At 39.5% G+C, this 21,547-nt stretch overlaps 1 protein-coding gene across 2 annotated transcripts in view; it reads right to left on the bottom strand.

Moving 5' to 3' along the window:
- Positions 1–1,688: 1,688 nt before the first annotated feature.
- The window catches only part of Bre1 (E3 ubiquitin-protein ligase Bre1), a 24,232-nt gene continuing 4,373 nt past the window's right edge, over positions 1,689–21,547 (bottom strand). The window contains exons 3-19 of one of the 2 annotated variants that reach the window (XM_043011304.2): positions 21,071–21,257; positions 20,473–20,664; positions 19,619–19,740; positions 18,964–19,209; positions 17,823–17,993; positions 15,947–16,120; positions 15,326–15,583; positions 14,879–14,995; positions 9,842–10,006; positions 9,389–9,546; positions 5,728–5,866; positions 5,202–5,330; positions 4,435–4,626; positions 3,798–3,990; positions 3,493–3,587; positions 3,206–3,334; positions 1,689–2,945 (exon numbers count right to left, since the gene is read on the bottom strand). In XM_043011304.2, the coding sequence (XP_042867238.1) occupies positions 2,796–2,945; positions 3,206–3,334; positions 3,493–3,587; positions 3,798–3,990; positions 4,435–4,626; positions 5,202–5,330; positions 5,728–5,866; positions 9,389–9,546; positions 9,842–10,006; positions 14,879–14,995; positions 15,326–15,583; positions 15,947–16,120; positions 17,823–17,993; positions 18,964–19,209; positions 19,619–19,740; positions 20,473–20,664; positions 21,071–21,257 (2,817 nt within the window). In that variant the 3' untranslated portion in view covers positions 1,689–2,795. The remainder of the gene's footprint in view (positions 2,946–3,205; positions 3,335–3,492; positions 3,588–3,797; positions 3,991–4,434; positions 4,627–5,201; positions 5,331–5,727; positions 5,867–9,388; positions 9,547–9,841; positions 10,007–14,878; positions 14,996–15,325; positions 15,584–15,946; positions 16,121–17,822; positions 17,994–18,963; positions 19,210–19,618; positions 19,741–20,472; positions 20,665–21,070; positions 21,258–21,547) is intronic. The other variant, XM_043011305.2, reaches the window with a different exon arrangement.

Raw genomic sequence — 21,547 nt, 5'->3', positions numbered from 1 at the left:
TCTCAATTGAAGCGACTTTTCTCCCAGGCTCCTGCAACCAGGAAAATCAAGATATCAATCGAAGGCAAAAGGATCGGGGAATGTAAGGATAATTACCTCGTGGTGGATCTTCAAGGTAGTAGGAGTTACTACAGACCTCTAAGTTCCAGATTTTGTGGAGAAAATAACCTGCCAACTTCTCTCCTTTCCTCTAATAATGAATTAAATGTGGTGTATAAATCCATAAGGAATTCTAAAGGCTTCCATATTCAGTACGAGGTTGTATAATATCTCGTACTTAGTATAGACAATTATAAAACTATAATTAATTTTTTTTCTTCTGATTTTACATTTATTTTACATTTTGCAGTGTATAATTTTAATTTATTTTATGTAAAAATTACCTTTTATATTTTGTAAGTTTATTAAAATTTATTATATTTCTCTTTACTTTTACTGATACTTAAAAGAACCAAACTAGATATCTGGGTCAAATTGGAAATTGATTTAGAATGTTTTATCTATTTTATCAGTTGGGACAATAATCCTGTAATCTGAAGAAACGTGTGGCAGTTGATAAACGAGTTTAATGTTACATGCTAAGGAGGATCATGACAAAATAAATACGTCTGATTTACGTTTTTCACCAAAAAATTGCTCTGTTTTATTTCAACTTTTCCACCTTTTCCTTATGACTCTATAAAAGTTTAATCACCAAGGAGTAAATTACTTAGTGGACCTATCTACCCCACCTGTAAAATCCATTACTTTATAAATAAAAGTCCAGATCATAAATGAATAGGGTTACCATGAAGAAAGTCGAATGATTTTAATCTGAGTGATTGTAAGCACAGTGGACACCAGTGACGATGCCCAATTTTCTATCAATGTTACTTGGATGTGAAATTACTTTTCTCTCCCTAAGCAGTTGCAGGGTATGACTTTAACTTTTTTTTTTTTTTTTGGGGGGTGGACAGTTATCAAATCACATGGAGATTGAACATTTTCAAACACTAATAAAAATATTACCTAAACCTAATTAATATTCAATGTATATATCTCCATGATGTTATATACCAGTCTCTTTGACCTCAATGCTCTATATTTTCATAGTCATGATACCTTATTTCTGAACTAAACTACCACTGAAAAGTTATTGAAGTCTTGCTTTCATATAATAATCAGAAAAATATTGGGGCATTTATATATATACTCTACACTATAAAACATGATCTACAAGGGCCTGCATTATTCTATGAAAAAAAATATCTAGTTAAAACAAAAATATGGATTTCTGCTGTAAATTAATTGGATGGCCTTATTCCAACAACTTTTTAAGTATTGTGCCTGCCATTCAATTGATTTAGGCCTAATAATTTGAACGCCCTGGCATTGTGACATTCAAGGCTAGAATGCCCCCGTCGTGGATGGGTTAAGAGCACATGGACATGCTTGACATTGAAGTGTCATTTTCATTTCACAATATAATACATACCTGTAAAAGAACTTAAAAGCGACAAGTAGCTTTACAAAGTGCGCCCACCCACACCAAGCAAAGAGATGGTGGGTGTTATTATGCATTTATAAATGACATCGGGCTGGTGTATTATTTTGCAACTATACAAATAAATTGAACATTATAAATTCTCTGTACATTTCTTCAAACTCGACAATGATATAGACTAAATAGAGGTTTAAGGAAACTACCATTATAAACATTTATTTTGTAATTGACATCCAATACATTATGATGTATGGCATTACAACATTTTTAATACCTAAATATTTTCTGAAATATGTATGAAAATTGATACAATTTTATAAACAATTATTACCTTCACTGGTAAATACGTGCTCCTTTAATGTATAATTCTTTACATTCCTAAGCTGTAAACGTATGAAAATCATTAAGCTTATGAAGACCATGTTCGAAGTACAAAATTTCATAAATAAAAATGAGATCCAATGCCAAGTCTAGGCTTCGCCCTGATGAATAAAAAAGGGGGAAAAATAATGGTCTTTCAGGATCTTGTTGCCCAGTGTACCCTCATTAAAGGAATAATTGCCTTTGAATGCAACTGCCCTGTAATTGCAAGGTGCCAGTTGTTCAATCAGTGGTATGGAAAATCTAATCTGGAATGCTATCTTATCTCTCTCTCTCTCTCTTTCTCTCTCTCATATTCATGAAGCTGTGAGAAAAATATATATATACTAATGCCGTCTGTGACATCATGGAACAGTTTTGCTTATGGAAAAAAAAAGATAAAAGAAAATGTATATTGCTTGTACATCATTCTCACAACTCCAGTGATAAACGCCCTGCCATTCTCAACAGCAACATGAACACATATGCTCTACTGTATAAAACAAAATGCTAAAGAAAATCAATCCACAGGATTCTTAAAATGTATTCCTCTCACTACAAAATAATTTACCTTTTTATGACAACGAGTTCCTGTTTCAAGGGACTTTAAAATCCAATTAACTTTTGCTTTATCTTACCTAATTCTCATGCGCCCTATTAAGCCTTATGGTGCCCTTAACAGTGCATACATATTTCCTAAGATCGTTTTGCTGAATTTTTTGTTTACACTAATAACATTCAAAGTCCCTTACTTACTTCAAAAAAATATTTCTCATCCATAACAAATAAGCAGATTAACCTTGAGCACTCTTTCACTCTTCAGTAGTTGAAAACATGAGAAGAAATAAAGTAAAAAAAATAATAATAATAAAAAAGATAATAATAACATTAATAATAACATTACTAATAACATTAATAATATTAGGAAATATAATTTAAACCAACAGACGTGCTAGGTCAGGTAGAGACGATGGTAGTCGTTGGCCCCAAAGGCAGCGTTGCACTTAGGGCACTTCCTCTGCCTAGTCTCGTACCTCGTTCGCAAACAATCAAAGCAGAACACATGGAAACACTTCACAAGGACAGCATCTTTTCTTTTAACCTGCAACAGAAAATAAAAGTATAAAAAAAATAATAATAATGATGATGACTAAAATAACATAAAAGGAAAAAAAATAAATCAATGATAGGAGTAAAATGAAAGAAAAAGTCTTCAAACAACAAACAAGTAAAGCAAGATAGGGAAAACATTACCTTCCTATCATCAAATAAACTTAAACTAAACTGTTAAGACGATATTAGGTATCAGTAACCATAGTTTATCCTGTGACATGACATGAAATACCGCACCAACTCTCTTACCTTGCAAGAAGGACATGTAAGCGTGTCTTTGTATTCTCTGATTTCCTCCATAAGCACCTCGTCCGCCCGATCCGCCATCTCGAACTTCTTGGCTCTCTCTACCTTCCGCCGTAGACTTGCTATCTCCTCCTGCAACGGCACAGTATAGAGTAGTTCCTTCGGCGGAAGAAATAAATAACTGCTTTGTTCAGTTTACGATAAAAAGGGGGGGATGAAGTGTGAAGACAAGAAAGGTTTTTCTAGTGCACTTAAAAGCAACTGGGTACAATATATGGAATCACACCCACCTGGACCCTGCGGTACTTAAAGGCCTCTTGTTCAAGGGCCATTGTCTTCTCGGCCACAACCTGCTGTGCTTCCTTCATCTGTGCATGATACTTCTCTGTCGGAGGAAAACAAATAATAAAAATGAGACTGAAATTTGTAATACCACATTAAAACCAAACAAAAAAAAACAACAGGAAACAATATCACACAAATGATCTCCTCCACTTCTTTGCTACCCCCCCTACTCCCCTACCCCAAACCTTCCTTTCAACAACAGATAACAAAACAAATTGTAAAGACTGTAAGGATTATTTCCCATTTTTACCTAAATGTAATTTCAAATCCGCTGCAGACTGAGCTGACTCTATGGCTTTCCTCTTGTGCATCTCCAGAGCTTGTTGCCGCAGACTCAACTCTTTCTCTACCGTGGCTAGGGTGTTCTGGAGAAGGCGTTCCTTCTCCTCTAGCTTGCGCACCACTTGGTTCTGGGCCTCTACTTGTGTCGTTAGGGTGTTCGTCTGTGAGAAAACCAGTGTCACTTAGGGAGGCATAAATCATGGCTGTATCAACCATTATTAATAGACTTATACATAACACATCCATCTATTAGAATGTTTGTGATACTAACAGAAAAATAAAAGAATAATGAATATAACCTGTACCTGTAATATCAATCTCAATAGTCATAATATTATTTGCTTATATTTACCCCTTTATTTCCCTGTAACATTTCAAAATAACTGTAAATAATGATTACTTATTTGCAAATAATTGTATAACTTCATAACATAATGTATTACATATACACTCCATATCTAAATAAGAATGCTGTTTATAACAACAGACAAACAGAATAGGAATCAGAATGTGGGTGAAATTTGATGTAACTGATACTGTAAGCAATGAAGTAAGAATGACAACAAGAATATGGGTTCTCTGGTGAGCCTTAGTAACCACCCTACCTGTTCCTGCAGGACATTCCTCTCCTCATTAGCCAGTTGGTGTATCTGGTTGGACTTGATCCTCTCCGACATCAGCTTGAAGTTGGCGTCGTCCTTCTCCCGCAGCTGCTGGATCAAGCGGATGTTTTGCTCCTGCATGTCCTCGAAGGCCTGGCCCGTGACCTCCATCTCGTTCAGCAGAGTCTCCTCCTCCTGTGGGCGCAGCCAAAGAATGAGGTGGTGTTTGTGTTATGAGAGAGTATCAATCTTTCCAGTAAAATAACATGCATGGCTTCAATATCAGTAAACCAGTGGTTCTTGCTGTCGAATTGGTCCTGGGTGACCTCCCTACATTATCCCCAAAATACTCCAGCCACAGAATGGGAGGAGGAGGGGGGGGAGAGGGGGAGAGAAAGAGGGAGGGGAAAAAAAAAAGAAGAGAGAAAGAGAGAGAGAGAGAGAGAGAGAGAGAGAGAAAGAGAGAGAGAAAGAGAGGAGAGAAAGAGAGAGAGAAAGAGAGGAGAGAAAGAGAGAGAAAAGGAGAGAGAAAGAGAGAGAAGGAGGGAAAGAGAGAGAAAAGGAGAGAGAAAGAGAGAGAGAGAGAGAGAGAAGGAGAGAAAGAGAGAGAGAGAAAGAGAGAGAGAAAGAGAGAGAGAGGGGAGAGAAGAGAGAGAGGGGAGAGAAGAGAGAGAGGGGAGAGAAGGGAGAGGGAGGAGAGGAGAGAGAGAGGGAGAGAGAGAGAGAGAGAGAGAGAGAGAGAGAGAGAGAGACTCTTCTTACTGCCTCACCTGCTTCTGGGCAGCTACTTGTCTCTGCAGCTGATGCACAGTATCTTCCAGCTGCTTGATCTTGCGAATGGCTTCCTCATCAGCCAGCTTCTTCCTCTCCTCGCGCTTGCTTTCTTGAAGTTTCTTCACCTGGGATAATAAAAGATGTGCAGGTTAAGTAGTGACCATTGACTAACAGTAGTTATAATAGCATGCCAATATTTAGTTAATATTCTTTCTGCAATTATCCCCTTTAACTTGAGATTTTCAGACTGACATGACTTCTAGCCCAAGTCTTCTATCACTTTCTAATGTCTTTTCGAGAGTTTTAAAGTCACGCAAAATATTTTTTTTAGAAAGGAATCAGCCCCATTTTCCTTTGAAAACTTCACCTATTTTCCTTTCCTACAACCTATTGAAATTTCATCCACTATCTGTAAAGCTCTGGCATAAATGCTACACTTAACTTTTCTTATAACTTTTCCTTCTCTTTCTTTTATGATTTTTTTTTTTTCTAATCCTTCCTGTTCACCTTTGCAAACCTCACCTGAGCCTTAAGTTCCTCCACTTCCTGCCGAGCCTTTTTCTCAGCTGCCATGAGCTGCACCTTGTCGCGCTGCTCCTTGCCAACCCCTTTGTACATGTCAAGTAGCAACTTCAACTCCCGGTAATCATTCACGGCTTTCCTGAAAAGGAGCAAAAATTAAAGGTTAAGTCTAAGTCCTCCTATGAGTTATTGGTGGTTTTTAAGGCATATAGGTATTGGGTAACAACTCAACAACAACAGCCATATCCCTAGCCCTTTGCTGTTGTCGTGGTTACTGTATCATTATGACCATTGTAAGGTGTGAAGGACAATGACGATGTCATAATACTTTTAATTTTTGTACACTTGCCTTCGTTAAACATCCCCCCAGACAAAGGATTGGGTAATCATTCCAATCATTTGCATTGTCTTATGGACAATGTAGAAACAATATGACTCAGGATGTCTCAATGCGAAGACAAAAGCAAAGACCATGGCATGAAAAAGACTAGGTATACAGCTGTTAACCCGTTACCAACGGGGCTGTTTTGGCTCCAAAAGGTTGAAATGCCGGGATATTTCAAATGTGTAAGCCTAACACCTTGGGCTATTAACCTGCACTGGCTAATCCCCCAGTGCACCAGCCAAGAGGATAGCCATGACAAAATATCTCATCCCCGGCAGCTGGTCCTGTCACCACTCAACGTGATATCTTGTCACCTGGCATTGACAGGTTAAAGAAAAATTCTGAATTTTACTTGAGTGTTTAGGGTATAACCCCAACCATGTAAAATTGCCAATTTATAAGTTTTCAAAGGGTCTCTAACAATGCATTCTAAAATGCTAGAATTTATAAATATCCAGACAACCTACACAGTAATTAATCTATCTGAGTACTGATAAAGATAGAGTGGCTCCTAGTATTATTTTGTTAGCCTAAACACTGCTTATGATATATTAAGCAATGCCCTATCTATCATCCCCAGTAGGTCAGTGCTAGCGCTCTCAGCTGGGAAACTAGGTCGAAAGATCAAATCACCACTGGAACATTGTCATAACAGTTCATATGGCATATCATCAGGATATTATCTTTGGGTATCAGTTAGAATATATCCAAACCATGTTTTTTTTATCAGATATGAATGAAATTAAAGGACCCTAGTTCAACTAATATTTCTTTTCATATACATATAAACACTAACATATAAATGCATACATCTTATTTATTAATCTGTTCTTTTCAATGTATTTTCTTGAATAATTTGAAAATGCATATAAAAAAATGGCCTTATGTCCTTGTAAAAGAAATATAATTTAGAAATATCAAGAACTATATAAAACAGGCTGGTACTACAGAGCACCCACAATCACACAAAAATATGTTTTTGTAGGAATTGAATCCCATAATGCAATACCCCTAAACCATGGCATCCTAAAAAATCCATCTCTATGCAAAATACCATTGAATTCAATAGCCTTTATCATTTGAATCGTTAAAATACTGAATCAGCCTCTGGGTGGTCCCAATAATTCTTAGGAATGGATTTCAATTTGCTGAAATGCTGAACTGTGTAATTTCGCTCTCTCTCAAAAAACACCAGAAATAACTTCTTAGAAATGAAAATGAGCTTGTTAGTAACTTTTTTCTTTTTGACTAATTGCATTTTATACTCAAAAAAAAATTATTTCTGTTTGGCTATTTAACCCATTGCGTACATAATTTATTTGACTCTGTTACTTTAGTTTAGGTGTTTGAGTGTCACAATATGAGACATAACGTTAAACAAAATGACGTCATAGTAAACTATATGATACTGATGACATCATAGTAATTTCTGCTTCTTGATCAGTTGAATAAAAAGAGTCGAAAAACCATTGTAAAATCAAATGTGTTTGGCCAAGAAATAAAGCAAATAATTACTAATGCAATACTACTTCTAATTTGTTAATTACCCATGATCTCACATCATGTCACGTCACAAAGTACATGCACATACTCATATGTATGTGTATGATTATTCATATTGCTCTAATTTTTGTTTTGGTAAAAAAAATATATACATATGTATAAAACATGCTTTTTGATGCCCCATAAGAGATTGCTTCCACTTTCCTTTGCTATTTTCACATAGAAGTGAAGAATACAGGCAAAGTTCAATAAAATAAAACTAAAAAGGCATTACTGTAACATGTTTTTTGACTAAAATAACTCCTCTGAACATGGCAATATCTTTAAGTGCCTTTACATTGTAGACGCATTCACAAAAACCATAAGAACGGTCTGAGAGGATCAGCATGGCCCCACACAGCATGAAAAAACCTATAATGACACTAGCTCCAGAGCTACAGAGTTCCAGCCTAAACCCGCATGTCATGATGGATTTATGGAAAATTATTTTGTGCTAATCTGTTAGGATGTTAGGCGCCCTATCTGCAATGGGTTAATCCTAGTAATGTAATAAGAACCACTACATGAAGAGGAGGCAAAGGAGGAGGAGGAGGGAAAGGAGGAAGAGGAGGGAAAGGAGGAGGAGGAGGGAAAGAAGGAGGAGGAGGGAAAGGAGGAGGAGGAGGGAAAGGAGGAGGAGGAGGGAAAGGAGGAGGAGGAGGAGGAGGAGGAGGAGGAGGAGGAGGAGGAGGAGGAGGAGGAGGAGGAGGAGGAGGAGGAGGAGGAGGAGGAGGAGGAGCAGCAGGAGCAGGAGCAGCAGGAGGTGGAAAAGGTGGGGGAGGGGGAGGAAAGGGAGGAGGAGGAGGAGGAGGAGGAAAATGAAAAAAAGGAGGAGGAGGCAAATGAAAAAAAGGAGGAGGAGGAGGAGGAAAAGGAAGAGGAAAAGGAAGAGGAGGAGGAGAAGGAGGAGGAGGAGGAGGAGGAGGAGGAGGGGAAGGAGGACAAGGAGGGGAAGGAGGACAAGGAGGGGAAGGAGGATGAGGATAAGGAGGAGGAAAAGAAGGAGGTAGAAAAGGAGGGGGAGGAGGAGGAGGGGGAGGGGGAGGGGGAGGGGGAGGAAAAGGAGGAGGAGGAGGAGGAGGAGGAGGAGGAAAAGGAGGTAGAAAAGGAGGGGGAGGAGGAGGAAAAGGAGGAGGAGGAGGAGGAGGAGGAGGAGGTGGAGGAGGAGGAGGAGGAGGAGGTAGAAAAGGAGGGGGAGGGGGAGGGGGAGGAGAAGGAGGAGGAGGAGGAAGAGAAGGAGGAGGAGGAGGAGGAAGAGAAGGAGGAGGAGGAGAAGGAGGAGAAGGAGGAGAAAGAGGAGGAGGAGGAGGAGGAGGAGGAGGAGGAGGAGGTAGAAAAGGAGGGGGAGGGGGGGGGAGAAGGAGAAGGAGAAGGAGGAGAAGGAGGAGAAGGAGGAGAAGGAGGAGGAGGAGGAGGAGGAGGAGGAGGAGGAGGAGGAGGAGGAGGAGGAGGAGGAGGAGGAGGAGGAGGAGGAGGAGGAGGAGGAGGAGGAAAATGAGAAGGAAGGAAAAAAAATTTAACTACATTAGAAAGAATAATCCTCTTATGTTGTGTAATGTATCCCAATCTTTTTATGAAGATGCTGCCTTTCTTCAAACTTATGTTGATAATAATCATTATTATTACTATCAAAATTAAAACAGCCAACCTAAAGGGGAAAATGAAGATCAAAAACACTAAAAATAAGACAGGCAGGCAAATAAAATGCTTGACTTAGTTAGTCATTTGTCTTACTTGTGCTCCGATTTGAGGTTACGGATGATCTCGTTCTCTCTGGTGTCCTTGGCCGAAGCAGCCACTCCACCCTGCTTGCTCTCCTTCCCTTCCTTCCCTTCCTTCTTCACCTCCTTCTTTATCTTGTCATCTTTCTTGTCTCCTCCTTCTTCATTATCCTGTGGGAATGAGAATACCTCCCTTTAGTTTAATTCTTTCTGATAACCTTGACACATCTTGTACATAACAAAGATTAGTAATGAGAAACAAATAAATAAATAGATACTATACAAAAAAAAAAAAAATTACATTCACAACAGACATTTATAAATCAAAGATAACTTTGAAAAAATTAACTGAAATTAAACACTAACATATTTGCTTTTTACATCTCTTAATTTCTTTTCTTTACCTTTCTTACTCTAACTCTTATCATCAGTCCATAAACTATTCAAATGACACTCCCTGCCTTACCTTGGCCTCTTCATCTCCCTCCTCCTTCTTGATGTCAATGCCACCCTCAGCTGATTTATCCTCACCAGCAGGTCCTCCTGCACCTGCTGGCACAGAGGACTGCTGGTTGGAGGACGTGGGAGGCCCAGAGGAATCGCATGACTCACTGCCCTCCTCCTTCACCACCTGTGAGGGGAAGCTTCTTGTCAATATGTCACTTCAGAGATGTTCACCATTTAAACATCTCATAATATATACACTAGGGTATTTCAATAATTGCAACTTTTGAAATGTCACTGTGACTGTACAAAAATAGGCTCCATATATCATAAAAATGAAATGTGAAAAAAATCAGCTTGATCTGATAACGTTTAAGGGTTGCACTTTTCAATTTGATATATTACGCATTTCCGCAGAATTGGGGCCGCGCAGCGGACGAGGTCCACGCACTTCGAACTTCCTCGCTAACGTTAAGTGATGATATTTCCCTTCCGAATCGCAATCAAATTTGTGTCTTTAGGTGCATCAAGTTCCTCGTTGACCTTGGGAACCTAAATATTGCATGCAACAAATTTCTCACAGACCTTAAGCACTTAAATACCGCATATAGCAAGTTCCTCAATGACCTTAGGTCGGAAGTCTTTCAATATTTCTAGTTCCTCACTGAACTTAATGGCCTGTAAAGTAATGCCGTGTTTCTTCAATGAGCATATAAACGTTAGTTAATTAATAACATTATTATACATTCCAACAAGCTTCTGTTGTGTTGCTACTTGTTTGTGATATATTGGCACGATATAATTCGCTGAAAGTGTTTGATTGATATTCAAACTTTTCTGGACGACAAATTGCTTTGAAACTTGTGACTAAATTGAAGAATTATATCAGAAATTTGGACTGAAGACTATTACTAAACTAAAGGCCATCACAAAAGTACTTAACATAAAGAAAGTATATTATTATACACAGGAGGAGAGTTTGAAAGCTTCGTTTATTGGTACTGAAATTGTATCTTTTAAAGGCAAAAGACAACCGAGAGAGTGCTACAAGAAGACATCGAGTGGTATTAACCCTCTCGTGACGGGTGGTAAAACATTGTACCGCGCATATTAGGCCTGTTCGCTGGGGACGCGATATGGCGTCGGTTATTTAACTGATTTAGGCCTAAGCGTTCAAAGCCCCGGCATTGTGACATGCAAGGCTGGAATGCCCCCGTCGTGAATGGGTTAAGCAAAGTTAAATGGTAGTGCTGCATCCACTGGTTCTGCTGACCATAAAGCCTACTAAAAGGAAGGAATATAGAAATAAGAGGAAATGTAGTCTGGCAAATAAATTACTGAGTGAGATTCAGGAATGTGTGAAAACGATACAGATGATGAACATGACAACGGAAACTTAATCTTCCTCAACCTTAGAAGATTTATCCACTCCTGATGACTGCCAGAAGGGAAACGGAAATACACCACGGAAATAATGCAACAAATTTTACTGATGCTTTTTTTTTTCAAGTAGTGGGTCTTGACAGCAGATTGATTCCTTTAGATACTATCATTTTCCGCAAGAAAAGGCAGGCAACTATTGGTAAAAGAGATGACACTCTAGCTTCATTGAAGATAACCAATATGAATAAAAACATGTCATAACCTCAGGGAATTAACAGAAGTGATTGATTTTTATGAGGATATAAACGATGAGGTCCGTTTTCAGTGGCCAATTAACTTTAATGCTATTGACGGGTAACCATTCATGAACTACTGAACAGACATGCAAAATTATTTTGTCTTGAGTCCTTAAAAGAATTTAAAAAACATAATATTGCCTAGGATATTTGTGCCAGTTGGTGTTAGGGGGGTAGGTTATATGTGTTCATCATTACATGTTTGTATATCACTTGATGTTGTACTTGATAAATTAAGAAGTATTGAAAATGCTGATTTGCCATCCAAGACCAAGTTGGCTTGAAAGACAATTTCATCAGATGCTTGAGGACATTGCAAAAGAACCCTACTGTTATCAAAGGTATCTTCGAGTTCTCCAATAACCATTTCTTTTGCTGGCGAAAAGCTGTCATTAGTACAGAGCCGACAATATTTCAGACAGCATTTGGGGCATCTCAAATGTGTTCAGAAGTAGGGATCAGATTAGGGTTTGACAAATCCTACTTTGCATCCATCAGTAGATATCTGCATAACACAGATGTCATTTTCATGCCACTCTCTCACGATGCTGACAGCATACATGAGGTATTTGGTATGCTGAAAATGGAATCGGAAAAAGCTGGATATACAAACCAGCCAAACCTGAAGGATCGAATTTGGTACAATTCTTCCTATGAGAAGTTATGGAACCTCACCACAGAAAAGTATGTGAATGTCCCAAGTTTTTCGGAAAGAGTGTTTAGTTCTCCTTTGTTCCATTATATATGGGATATCAAATACATGGTAATTGCGGATAGGGGAATATAGTACATGTGAGAAGTTGTTGCATATTATAGATATTGCCAATAATAGATACGTTTCTAGTTTGTAATATACTTTCACCATGTGTAATATTATGCTTAACCCATTCACGCCGGGGCAGTTCCGGCTTTGCGCGGTCGCAATACCGGGGTTCTCGAGCGCATAAGCCTAACGCCTCGAGATTCTCGGGCGCACAAACAGCGAGCCTCGGTTGCCCACTCGCTCTACCCGAGCGCGCGGCTTCCCCTCATAGCGCGTCCAGGGCGTCTGACGCAAAAACCACAATACGTGCTATCACGTCACCCGGCGTGAATGGGTTAATTGTAGAAAAAATAATCTTAAAAACTAGAATTATACTATACACTATAAATAAAATCAACATAATTTGAATATATCGTTAAGTAATTACTGCTAAAATGACAAAGAGAATATAGAAAACGGGAATTTCACCCCAGACTAATCTAATTATTTAATCATATTTTTCGTATCTTTGAGTTAAAAGTGCAATAGGTAAATATTGATAAAAACAAATAAAAATGGTATCACTAGTCATGAAAAAATAAATGGAGCCTACTTCTGAACAGTCCCCGTGAATTTGAATGATTTTTCAAAAATCACCAATTATTGAAATACCCTAATATACACTCTAATACTTTGGTCCTGTTATAACAGAAAAAAAGAAGCCATTTCCTACTGACAATAATTATGACTCAAGTCTTAGAACACAATACCCTTTCTTTTTCACTAGAATGCACAAAATGGGACTTAATCTAAATACAGAAGTACTGCAAGCTACTTTCCATTTTCATAGGCTTATACAGAGTAAAGAGACACACCAGCACAATAAAAATTAAAATGGATGAAGTGTAGGAAACACTATATACTATATGTAATGCCTCAATCCACATTGTTCCAAACCAAAAATAACCCAACATTTCATATTTTTACCAATGTGGTTTAACCCACTCACGCCGGGGTGATTCCGGCTTTGTATGGTCGTAATGCCGGGATTTTCGAACGCATAAGCCTTACGCCTCGAGACTCTCAGGCACACAAGCTGCAAGCCTGGGCTGCACGCTCGCTCACCCCGAGCGCCAGCCTTGCCCAGATATCTTGTCATCGGCGTCTGATGCAAAAACCACGAAACATGTCAGCACGTCATCCGGCGCAAATGGATTAAACAACAATTGGGTGATTTTGGTTGTGCTTAGACATTTTGTCAGGGTATTTTGAAATGTTCAGGCCTAATGTCGTGAGCTTTTTGTAAGCTAAGGCAGTGACTGGTTGCTACATGTCCTTTCATCCAGCACGACAGCCATAAAAAGCAATAATGCGATCTTCACGTCACCCAGCAGGAAGACCAAACAAGCCATAAAGTGAATGTTACATCATATGGCTTTAACCCATTCATGGCGGGGCTTATATTTGCATAACGCCACTCCCATCAATTAGATAACAAGCTCACACAGTGACTAAGCATGGGGTTTCTCCTGGTGAGATGCTGCTCTGGCTACACATAGTGACTAAGCATGTGGTTTCTCCTGGTGAGATGCTGCCTTGGCTACCCACATCAACAGGGTGATTAATCAGAGTTCTTTATATTTGTTTACATTATTAGCATGTACATACGTAACAATGTAAAACATACATTCACACCTTGACAGGATGTCACCCAGAAGGAGAGAATATTACCATGACATGATAGGACAACATCCGGCGCGAATTACGTACGGGTGTCATGACATGCATATTGGCACCGATTAGGCCTAAGAGACGGGTGTCAATGCGTACATGACATGACATGGGGATCTGCTTACAGGTGAAGCGCGCACGCAGTCATGAAGTATTATAGCTGTAACAGCTCTAGTTCTAGAGCCTAAACTCTATTTGATGATGGAATTATGGTAAAATATTGTTTGGGCTAGTCTGTACTACCCAGAGGGCAGAGAAAACCCTTTCCCCATCCCTCTGATTTTTAGCTGGTGCCACTAGCGTCGTAGACCGCCCGCCTTGATGACCAGCTAGGTTGTTAGGCGCCCCGTCGGCAATGGGTTAACCCAATCCCGACGGGCTCGGCGAGAAGCGTCAACCCCCTACGCCGGGCCTATGCAATATTGAATTGGGAACGTCACACTGATGTGTTATCCAGTCATCAGGCACTTTGCTGTGTCACACGGGTGTGACACACCGTCATCATTGGGTTAAGGGGACTATCTCATATATGAATAGTTCAATTTTCTATCTTTTACCAAAATGAACCAATTACATCTTTAAATAATTCTGGGATACAAGTTTGTGTTCAAGCATTATAAAGCAATGTTATGGCTGTTTTTCCATCAGTATTTGTTTACAGATTAAAAGGGCTAACACTTCCTGGCACATCAAACTCAAAACAATTTTTTTTAAAATTGTATTATGAACAAAATAATTTTAGAGACTGTTCTAATACATACAAAAGCAAAAAATCATTCAGTTTTTTTCCATCAACTTTGGAAAATTTTTACCAATCAGCAACCTAAATTGACAAAACTGCATTTTCTAACTATCCCTGACATATTCAGTCACTCATAGGTTATTCAAATTTTGTGTGTGTGCTTACCTGCTCCTTCAGGCCATCCCCTCGGTCACTGCTCACACTATCCTGCCGTTCACTCACACTCGCACTCCTCTGTCTGGCTGCCAACTTCTGATGGAGCTCCTCAACCTCTCGCTTTAGCTGTAAAAAGATAAATTAAACATTTAGCTATAAAAATTTTGATGAATCTGTCATCATTCAATAATGAAACAGAAGAGACAAATAAGTAAATAAATAAAATTCAAAATAAAAAAAAGGTAAGATATTTATCCTGTTAATCAGAATTAGCAAATCTTTACATCTAATCTTAACCAAGTCAAAAGTTGACTATTTCAATGATACACCTCACCCTAAATATCTTCTCTACTCACTCTTCCCATTTCCCCTTACACATGATAAAAGATCTCATCCCATCTCACATATCTCTCACAATAAACAATGTTTCCCTCATGGCACCACCTTTGTCCTTACCTTACTAGTCTCTGAGGCAGATTCCTTGTACTTCCTCTTGTACCTGTGGATCTCCCCCTTGAGCTGAGTGATGTGGTTCTGGAGGGAGGTGATCAGGTGCCTCATCTCGCGGTTGATGGGACCGGTCTGTTCATTGGCCGCCAAGTTCTGCTCGAACTCGATTCTCAACATTTCGTACTCTTTCCGCACCTGTGCTTGCATGTCCTCCAGCTGTATCACCTCTGTACGCAACTTCTTCTGAGAGGTTAGTTCTTCACTCTGGATAAGGACATAAATTTAGGTCACATTTAGTTGTCTCTCTAACAACTAACATCTGAAGGAATATGTTCCTGACTATTTCCTCTTGCTAGAAACTTTAAATAGGTCTAAAAAAAAATTGGAATGATCTATCCCATGGCAACTGTGCAAATCTTAAAAAAGATGATCCTGATTTCATCATGCAACTCAAACAATAAAGTTCTCACATTAAGTTTGCTTCTCAACAATTCTAACTCCGACATCTCCAGAGAGAGAAATTCAAGTGTGTAAAAATAAGCAAGAAATGAATCAAAAGAAGCAGGAAACATTCACCTAAAAGAAAGACAGGAACCAGACGCACAAATTTCTCTCTGCCAAACTCACCTCCATTTGCTCAATCTGCCTAAGATGAGCATTCTTGCTGTTCTGAAGCTGTGCCCTAGTCTCCTCTAGCTGAGTCTTCAGCTGCATCGACTCGTTGTACAGAACTGAGAACTGTGACTGCAAACACTTGTACTCTGTGGTCTCCACGATAACGCTCTCTGGCAGCTGTCGCAGCTGTGGGTGAAGTGGTTGGATATGAGTGAGTTTGTTGTCTTTATGTCTTCTTCTTATTCTCATATTGTCTAATGTCAAATGATTATAATGTCATATCATCCAAAATGTTGGATGCAAGGGAAATAAGGAATAAAGGAAAGGAGGAGGAGGAGGAGGAGGAGGAAAAGGAGGAGGAGGAAAAGGAGGAGGAGGAAAAGGAGGTGGAGGTGGAGGAGGAGCAGGAGGAGGAGGAGGAGGAGGAGGAGGAAAAAGAGGTGGAGGTAGAGGTGGAGGAGGAGGAGGAAGAGGAGGAGGAAAAGCAGTAGAAGGAGGAAGAGTAAGAGGAATAGGAGGAGAAGGAATAGGAGGAGGAGGAGGAGGAGGAGGAGGAGGAGGAGGAGGAGGAGGAGGAGGAGGAGGAGGAGGAGGAGGAGGAGGAGGAGGAGGAGGAGGAGGAGGAAAAGAAGGAGGAGGAGAAGGAAAAGAAGGAGGAGGAGAAGGAAAAGAAGGAGGAGGAGAAGGAAAAGAAGGAGGAGGAGGAAAAGAAGGAGGAGGAGGAGGAAAAGAAGGAGGAGGAGGAGGAAAAGAAGGAGGAGGAGGAAAAGAAGGAGGAGGAAAAGAAGGAGGAGGAGGAGGAAAAGAAGGAGGAGGAAGAGGAAAAGAAGGAGGAGGAGGAGGAAAAGGAGGAGGAGGAGGAGGAAAAGAAGGAGGAGGAGGAGGAAAAGGAGGAGGAAGAGGAGGAGGAAGAGGAGGAGGAAAAGGTGGAGGAAGAGGAGAAGGCATGCACACCACCACACACACTCCCTCACAATAACATAATGTATAAAAATATATTCAAATTTATAATCTATGTATTAACCCACACTGGACGGGTGGTACAGTACTGTACCGCGCATTCAAAAGCCCAGTGGCTGGGCAGAACAGTATTGTGCCAGCCATTCAATTGATTTAGGCCTAATAATTCGAACGCCCCGGCATTGGGACATTCAAGGCGAGAATTCCCCCGTCGTGGATGGGTTAATTGATGTGTCAAAAATAAAAGCAAGCCTTTTTATGTAGTTACCCTAAATCATTATATAATCACATATATTCAGTACTTGTATTCTAAATAAATTAAGAAAAAATAGTTCTTTCATTTAACTATATCTGAAACCCCGATAGATAACCAATACCTGTGTAAAGCTATAAAATACATAAATATTGAGCTCCAACAAACATGACATGAACTACTGCCTAAACAATCACTAAGGAAAGTGGTTAGACCAACCAGGCAGTCCAGCATACCAACTACACCACATCAACTTGCTATATAAACTTACTGTATTATTGCACAAATTAGTAAATACATGTAAACCTTCCCATAATAATCTCTCTTTGACCTATGAAGATAGAACTTGGTTCATTTTATTTGAAAGACTGTGTGAAAGGGATGATTGTGCCAAGTTTTAACATTTTTGCTCGCTCTCCTAACGAAAGTGAGAAATTCAAACATTTCTTTATCTTTATGGAAAAGAAATGAATATTTCCCTTTCACACATGGGCTTCCTAAATTAAAGGTCAAAAATGACTGACTGGGCTTGGTTCAGCAGATGCCTTATCATTTGATTCTTTATTTTTCTTTCATCTTCTACTCCTCGTCCTCAGAGTGTAAACGCAAATGACGAATTAACGACAGAAGAAAAAGCCAATCTGAGAGAAATAAGAATATCTGCAAGCATCTTACATCCATCTTGAGGCGCTCCACTTCCTTGAGAGCTTCCTTGTGCTCGTTGGTCTTCTTTTCGAGCTCGTCGAGACGTTTGGCGCTGAGTTCCCTGAGTTCCTCCACCTCGCTGGCCAGCTCCTCCATCTGGGGCGGACAAATTAAACTGGACCTATAGCTGCCGGGCAAGGTCTAGATTTGCCAAACCAAGGGAAGAAAGAAAGGTGAAACAAAAAGAAGTAAATAATAAATAAATGTAACAACGCAAACACTCCCCAACTTAACCCCTTCAGTGTTCCCTTCTTCACGATGTCGAATGCTCCGCGTCATTATTACAATTTAAGGGCGGGAAAGGAGGGATTAAAGTTAACCGTTAAGTTAATTACGACAAGATGGATGGAGATTAATAGCAGTGACGTAGACCTTCCAAGCTGAAGCTCAAGAGAGACAGGGTAGATAAGACTAAAGAGACCGTACGCAGTAAAAACGATGACCGGGGAAATGAAAAGCTGAGGCTATAAGGCAAAAATAGCGAGGGTAATTCTTAAAAGCCATTGCTAATTTACATAACTAAAGTAAATGGAGTAATACTCACTTCCGTTAAAAAAAAAAAATAATAATAATAATAATAATACAATAAAAAAAAATTAACTTGGGGAGAGGATGGCAAAACTGCATTACTCTTAATGACTTTCAATATCTTTGCACCTGGAGATGGATCATATCATCATCGACATCACCACCACTGGAGCTCGGTTTAACAGCTCTTCACCACTGGTGTCCTCATGAAACATAGGTCTTTCTTTATTTTCTTCATCCTTGCCTGTGCAGAAACTAACTTAGGATATAGTATTTGGGATCATTTCCATTAAATAAAAGTAATATGTTTGGAACTAAGGACAACTGTACTGATGCGTATAAACCAAGGGATGAATTAACATAAACGTACACAAATTAATAAAAACACTGAAAGGGCTAACTTATGTATCAATTACAAACTGAGGAAAAATAAATTTCAACCATAAAACTTCATCACAACCAAATAATTCAAATTTAAAAAACTCAAATTACTATAAAATTTTCAAAAAGCACGGTTATTTATATATTCAATATTCAAAATCTGCACACATATGCCAAAGAGTAAAGAACTGCCAGCACTCACCTTCTTTGATGTTATGGCAGGTGTGATCTTCCCTGGTACCCCATTCCCCGTGCCCTTGTTGCCCACTCCTCCACCTCCATCATCTTGCATGGCCTTCAGCTTCTGGCAGGTCTCCGCCAGGTGCGTCTCCACCTTCTCACAGCGGGAACGGGTCTTGTTGAGGTCATATTCCATGTCCTCAATGCGGTTCTGCATCTCGGCCTTCTCGGTGTCCATAGCCTGGAGTTTCTCCTCTAGCTCTGCTACCTGGAAATTTAAGGACACTCTTGTAATGGGAACTTAGTAATAACAGCAGCATATACTGAATAAAATAAAATATATCATAACTACTAGTTATTCTATTTTGGGTGGTCCAATCTTTTACAATCTATGATTCTGTCAGGAAAATATTAACATTTTATTTATTCACAAAATCAGACATCATATCATAGGATTATGTTTGATTATGACTAGTAAAGAAGTCACCAACAATGCATGAATACTGTTCTCTGCATTGAAAAGCACTGTCTCTGACTTCCTTGGACTGTTATCAGAAAAATCCCATGAATTGCAGAAAAAAGGGATGGGGGATGGGCCAATAGATAAGAAATTAGCGCTATTTTTTAATCCTTCTGAAAAACAACAAAAACCTCAACACCAAAAGAATATCCTTTACCTTCAGACACATGAGGTGGTGTCTCTCATGGAAGGAAAGATTCTGAGCTTGGAGATTCTTGTTTTCTTGCTGCAACTCTCCATTGAGCTCTCTCACTCCCTCCTCCAAGGAAGGGGGGGCCTCTGCAAGCCAAAAGAGAAAAACATTAAGATAAAAAAGTTCCCAAAGGCTGACATTCTTCCTTCTTCAAGTCTGGATGACAAAATGACTATCCCATTAATTCCGGATGACAAGATATCATGTCAAGTAGTTGCAGTACCTGCTGCCAGGGATGTGTTATTTTGTCATGGCTTTCCGTATAGCTGGCGCATTGAGTGACCAGAGCGGGGTAATAGCCTAAGGCATTAGGCTTATGCGCTGGATATATCCCAGTGTTTAGACCAATTAGAGCCAAATGGGTTAATTAATAAACAATATTAACTAACCTGATAATAACAAGGCAGTTATGGCTCTGCCTGGTCTTAAAGCCAGGGTATTTCAAGTATACAGGTCTAATGCCTTGGGTTATTCGCCTGCTCTGACTGGGTCCGCCCTCTGTGGGCATGATCGTGCGGCAAGCCTGCCGTACAAAAAGCCATGACATGATATTGCGTCTCTGGCAGCAAATACTGCCACCACATGTGAAATCATGTCACCCAGCATTTTCATGTTCATAAATAACAATGTACAGATAAAGCCAAATTACAAATACCTTTAACATACCTTCAAGTCATAAAATATATAAATTCAAATAAGTTATATCATCCTTCTCCCTGCCAACTAAGATTTTCTTTCTCAATTATAAACACTTATTTCTCTTTAATTCAAGAAAAGAACAAAAAATTAAGGACGCCAGGTTCCGCCTTCCTACGCACCTCCCTCCATGCCTTCACCCTTGAGTGCACGCGCAACCTTTTCATTGCGCTGGTGCAGACGGTCGAAGGCTTGAACGATCTTGGCCACAGCTCGCTTGGACACCTGGACTCGGTTCACCAGCTTCTCATCCAACTCCTCTCGGTCCCAGGTGGAGAGCTGCGTCAGGAAGGATGTCGTGGCCTCGCTCTCATCTGTAGCAAGGTTAGGTTTCGAATTTATCTATAGCTGTCAATGGCCATCATTTGTGGTATAAAGTGGCTTGAAGTAACATGAGTATAAATAAGGTCTACAACTATATGAAATATTCTTTAAAAATATTAACAAACACCTAATCTAAATTCTATAATTCATTACAAAAACATGTACAGAATCGCTCACTATACCATCCCTATTTAATAAAAAGTAAAAGGATATATGAATTTCCCGTGATCCACATCTAGCTCTGGAACAAGGGCTGGTATTCACTAAGATTCAGAGGCGATGCCCAAACATCGCTCTCAAGAGTGAAAAAAAAGCTCCCAGGAATTATGTAGGTGAAGGAAGACTCTCAGAATATATTAATCCATGATTCAAGAGAGACTGCAAATAACAACTCACTCCTGGTTTCCGATTCATCAGCAGTCTCCGCATCAAACCGTTGCAACATAAGCCGAATGTCTTCATTGAACTGGTTCCAATACCGGTTGATGACAGTCAGCACATCGTCACTCTGGGTCTGACGCTTCTCTAGCTGCTCTATCCTGCTTCGAAGGTCTTCCTCAAGTCTCTTCCTTTGCTCCAGACGCTGTGTGGTGGAAGAAACAGTTACATAAGGGAATCTTTACTTGAAAATTGTTCATACTTTTACTTTGAATGCATAATGGGAATCCTGTGACCTATCAAATCAAATTAGGGCCTATCAACATGCACGCATGCACACACACACAATAGATTTATTGTTTGATAGATAGATCATATAGTAATTATGTGTAATTACTTTGCTTTTTAAATCTAATAAAAAATGCAAACTTCTGGTTCTCATTTCCCCTGATTTCATTTTGGAAACATATTTATACTAAATAATAGAGGTTCTTA

Source organism: Penaeus japonicus, unplaced genomic scaffold (genome assembly GCF_977035675.1).
Source record: "Penaeus japonicus unplaced genomic scaffold, GWHDUDI00000001_assembly GWHDUDI00000019, whole genome shotgun sequence".
Lineage (NCBI taxonomy): Eukaryota > Metazoa > Arthropoda > Malacostraca > Decapoda > Penaeidae > Penaeus > Penaeus japonicus.
The sequence above is the reverse complement of the archived record's forward strand: the minus strand, read 5'-3'. Positions and strand labels throughout refer to the sequence as shown.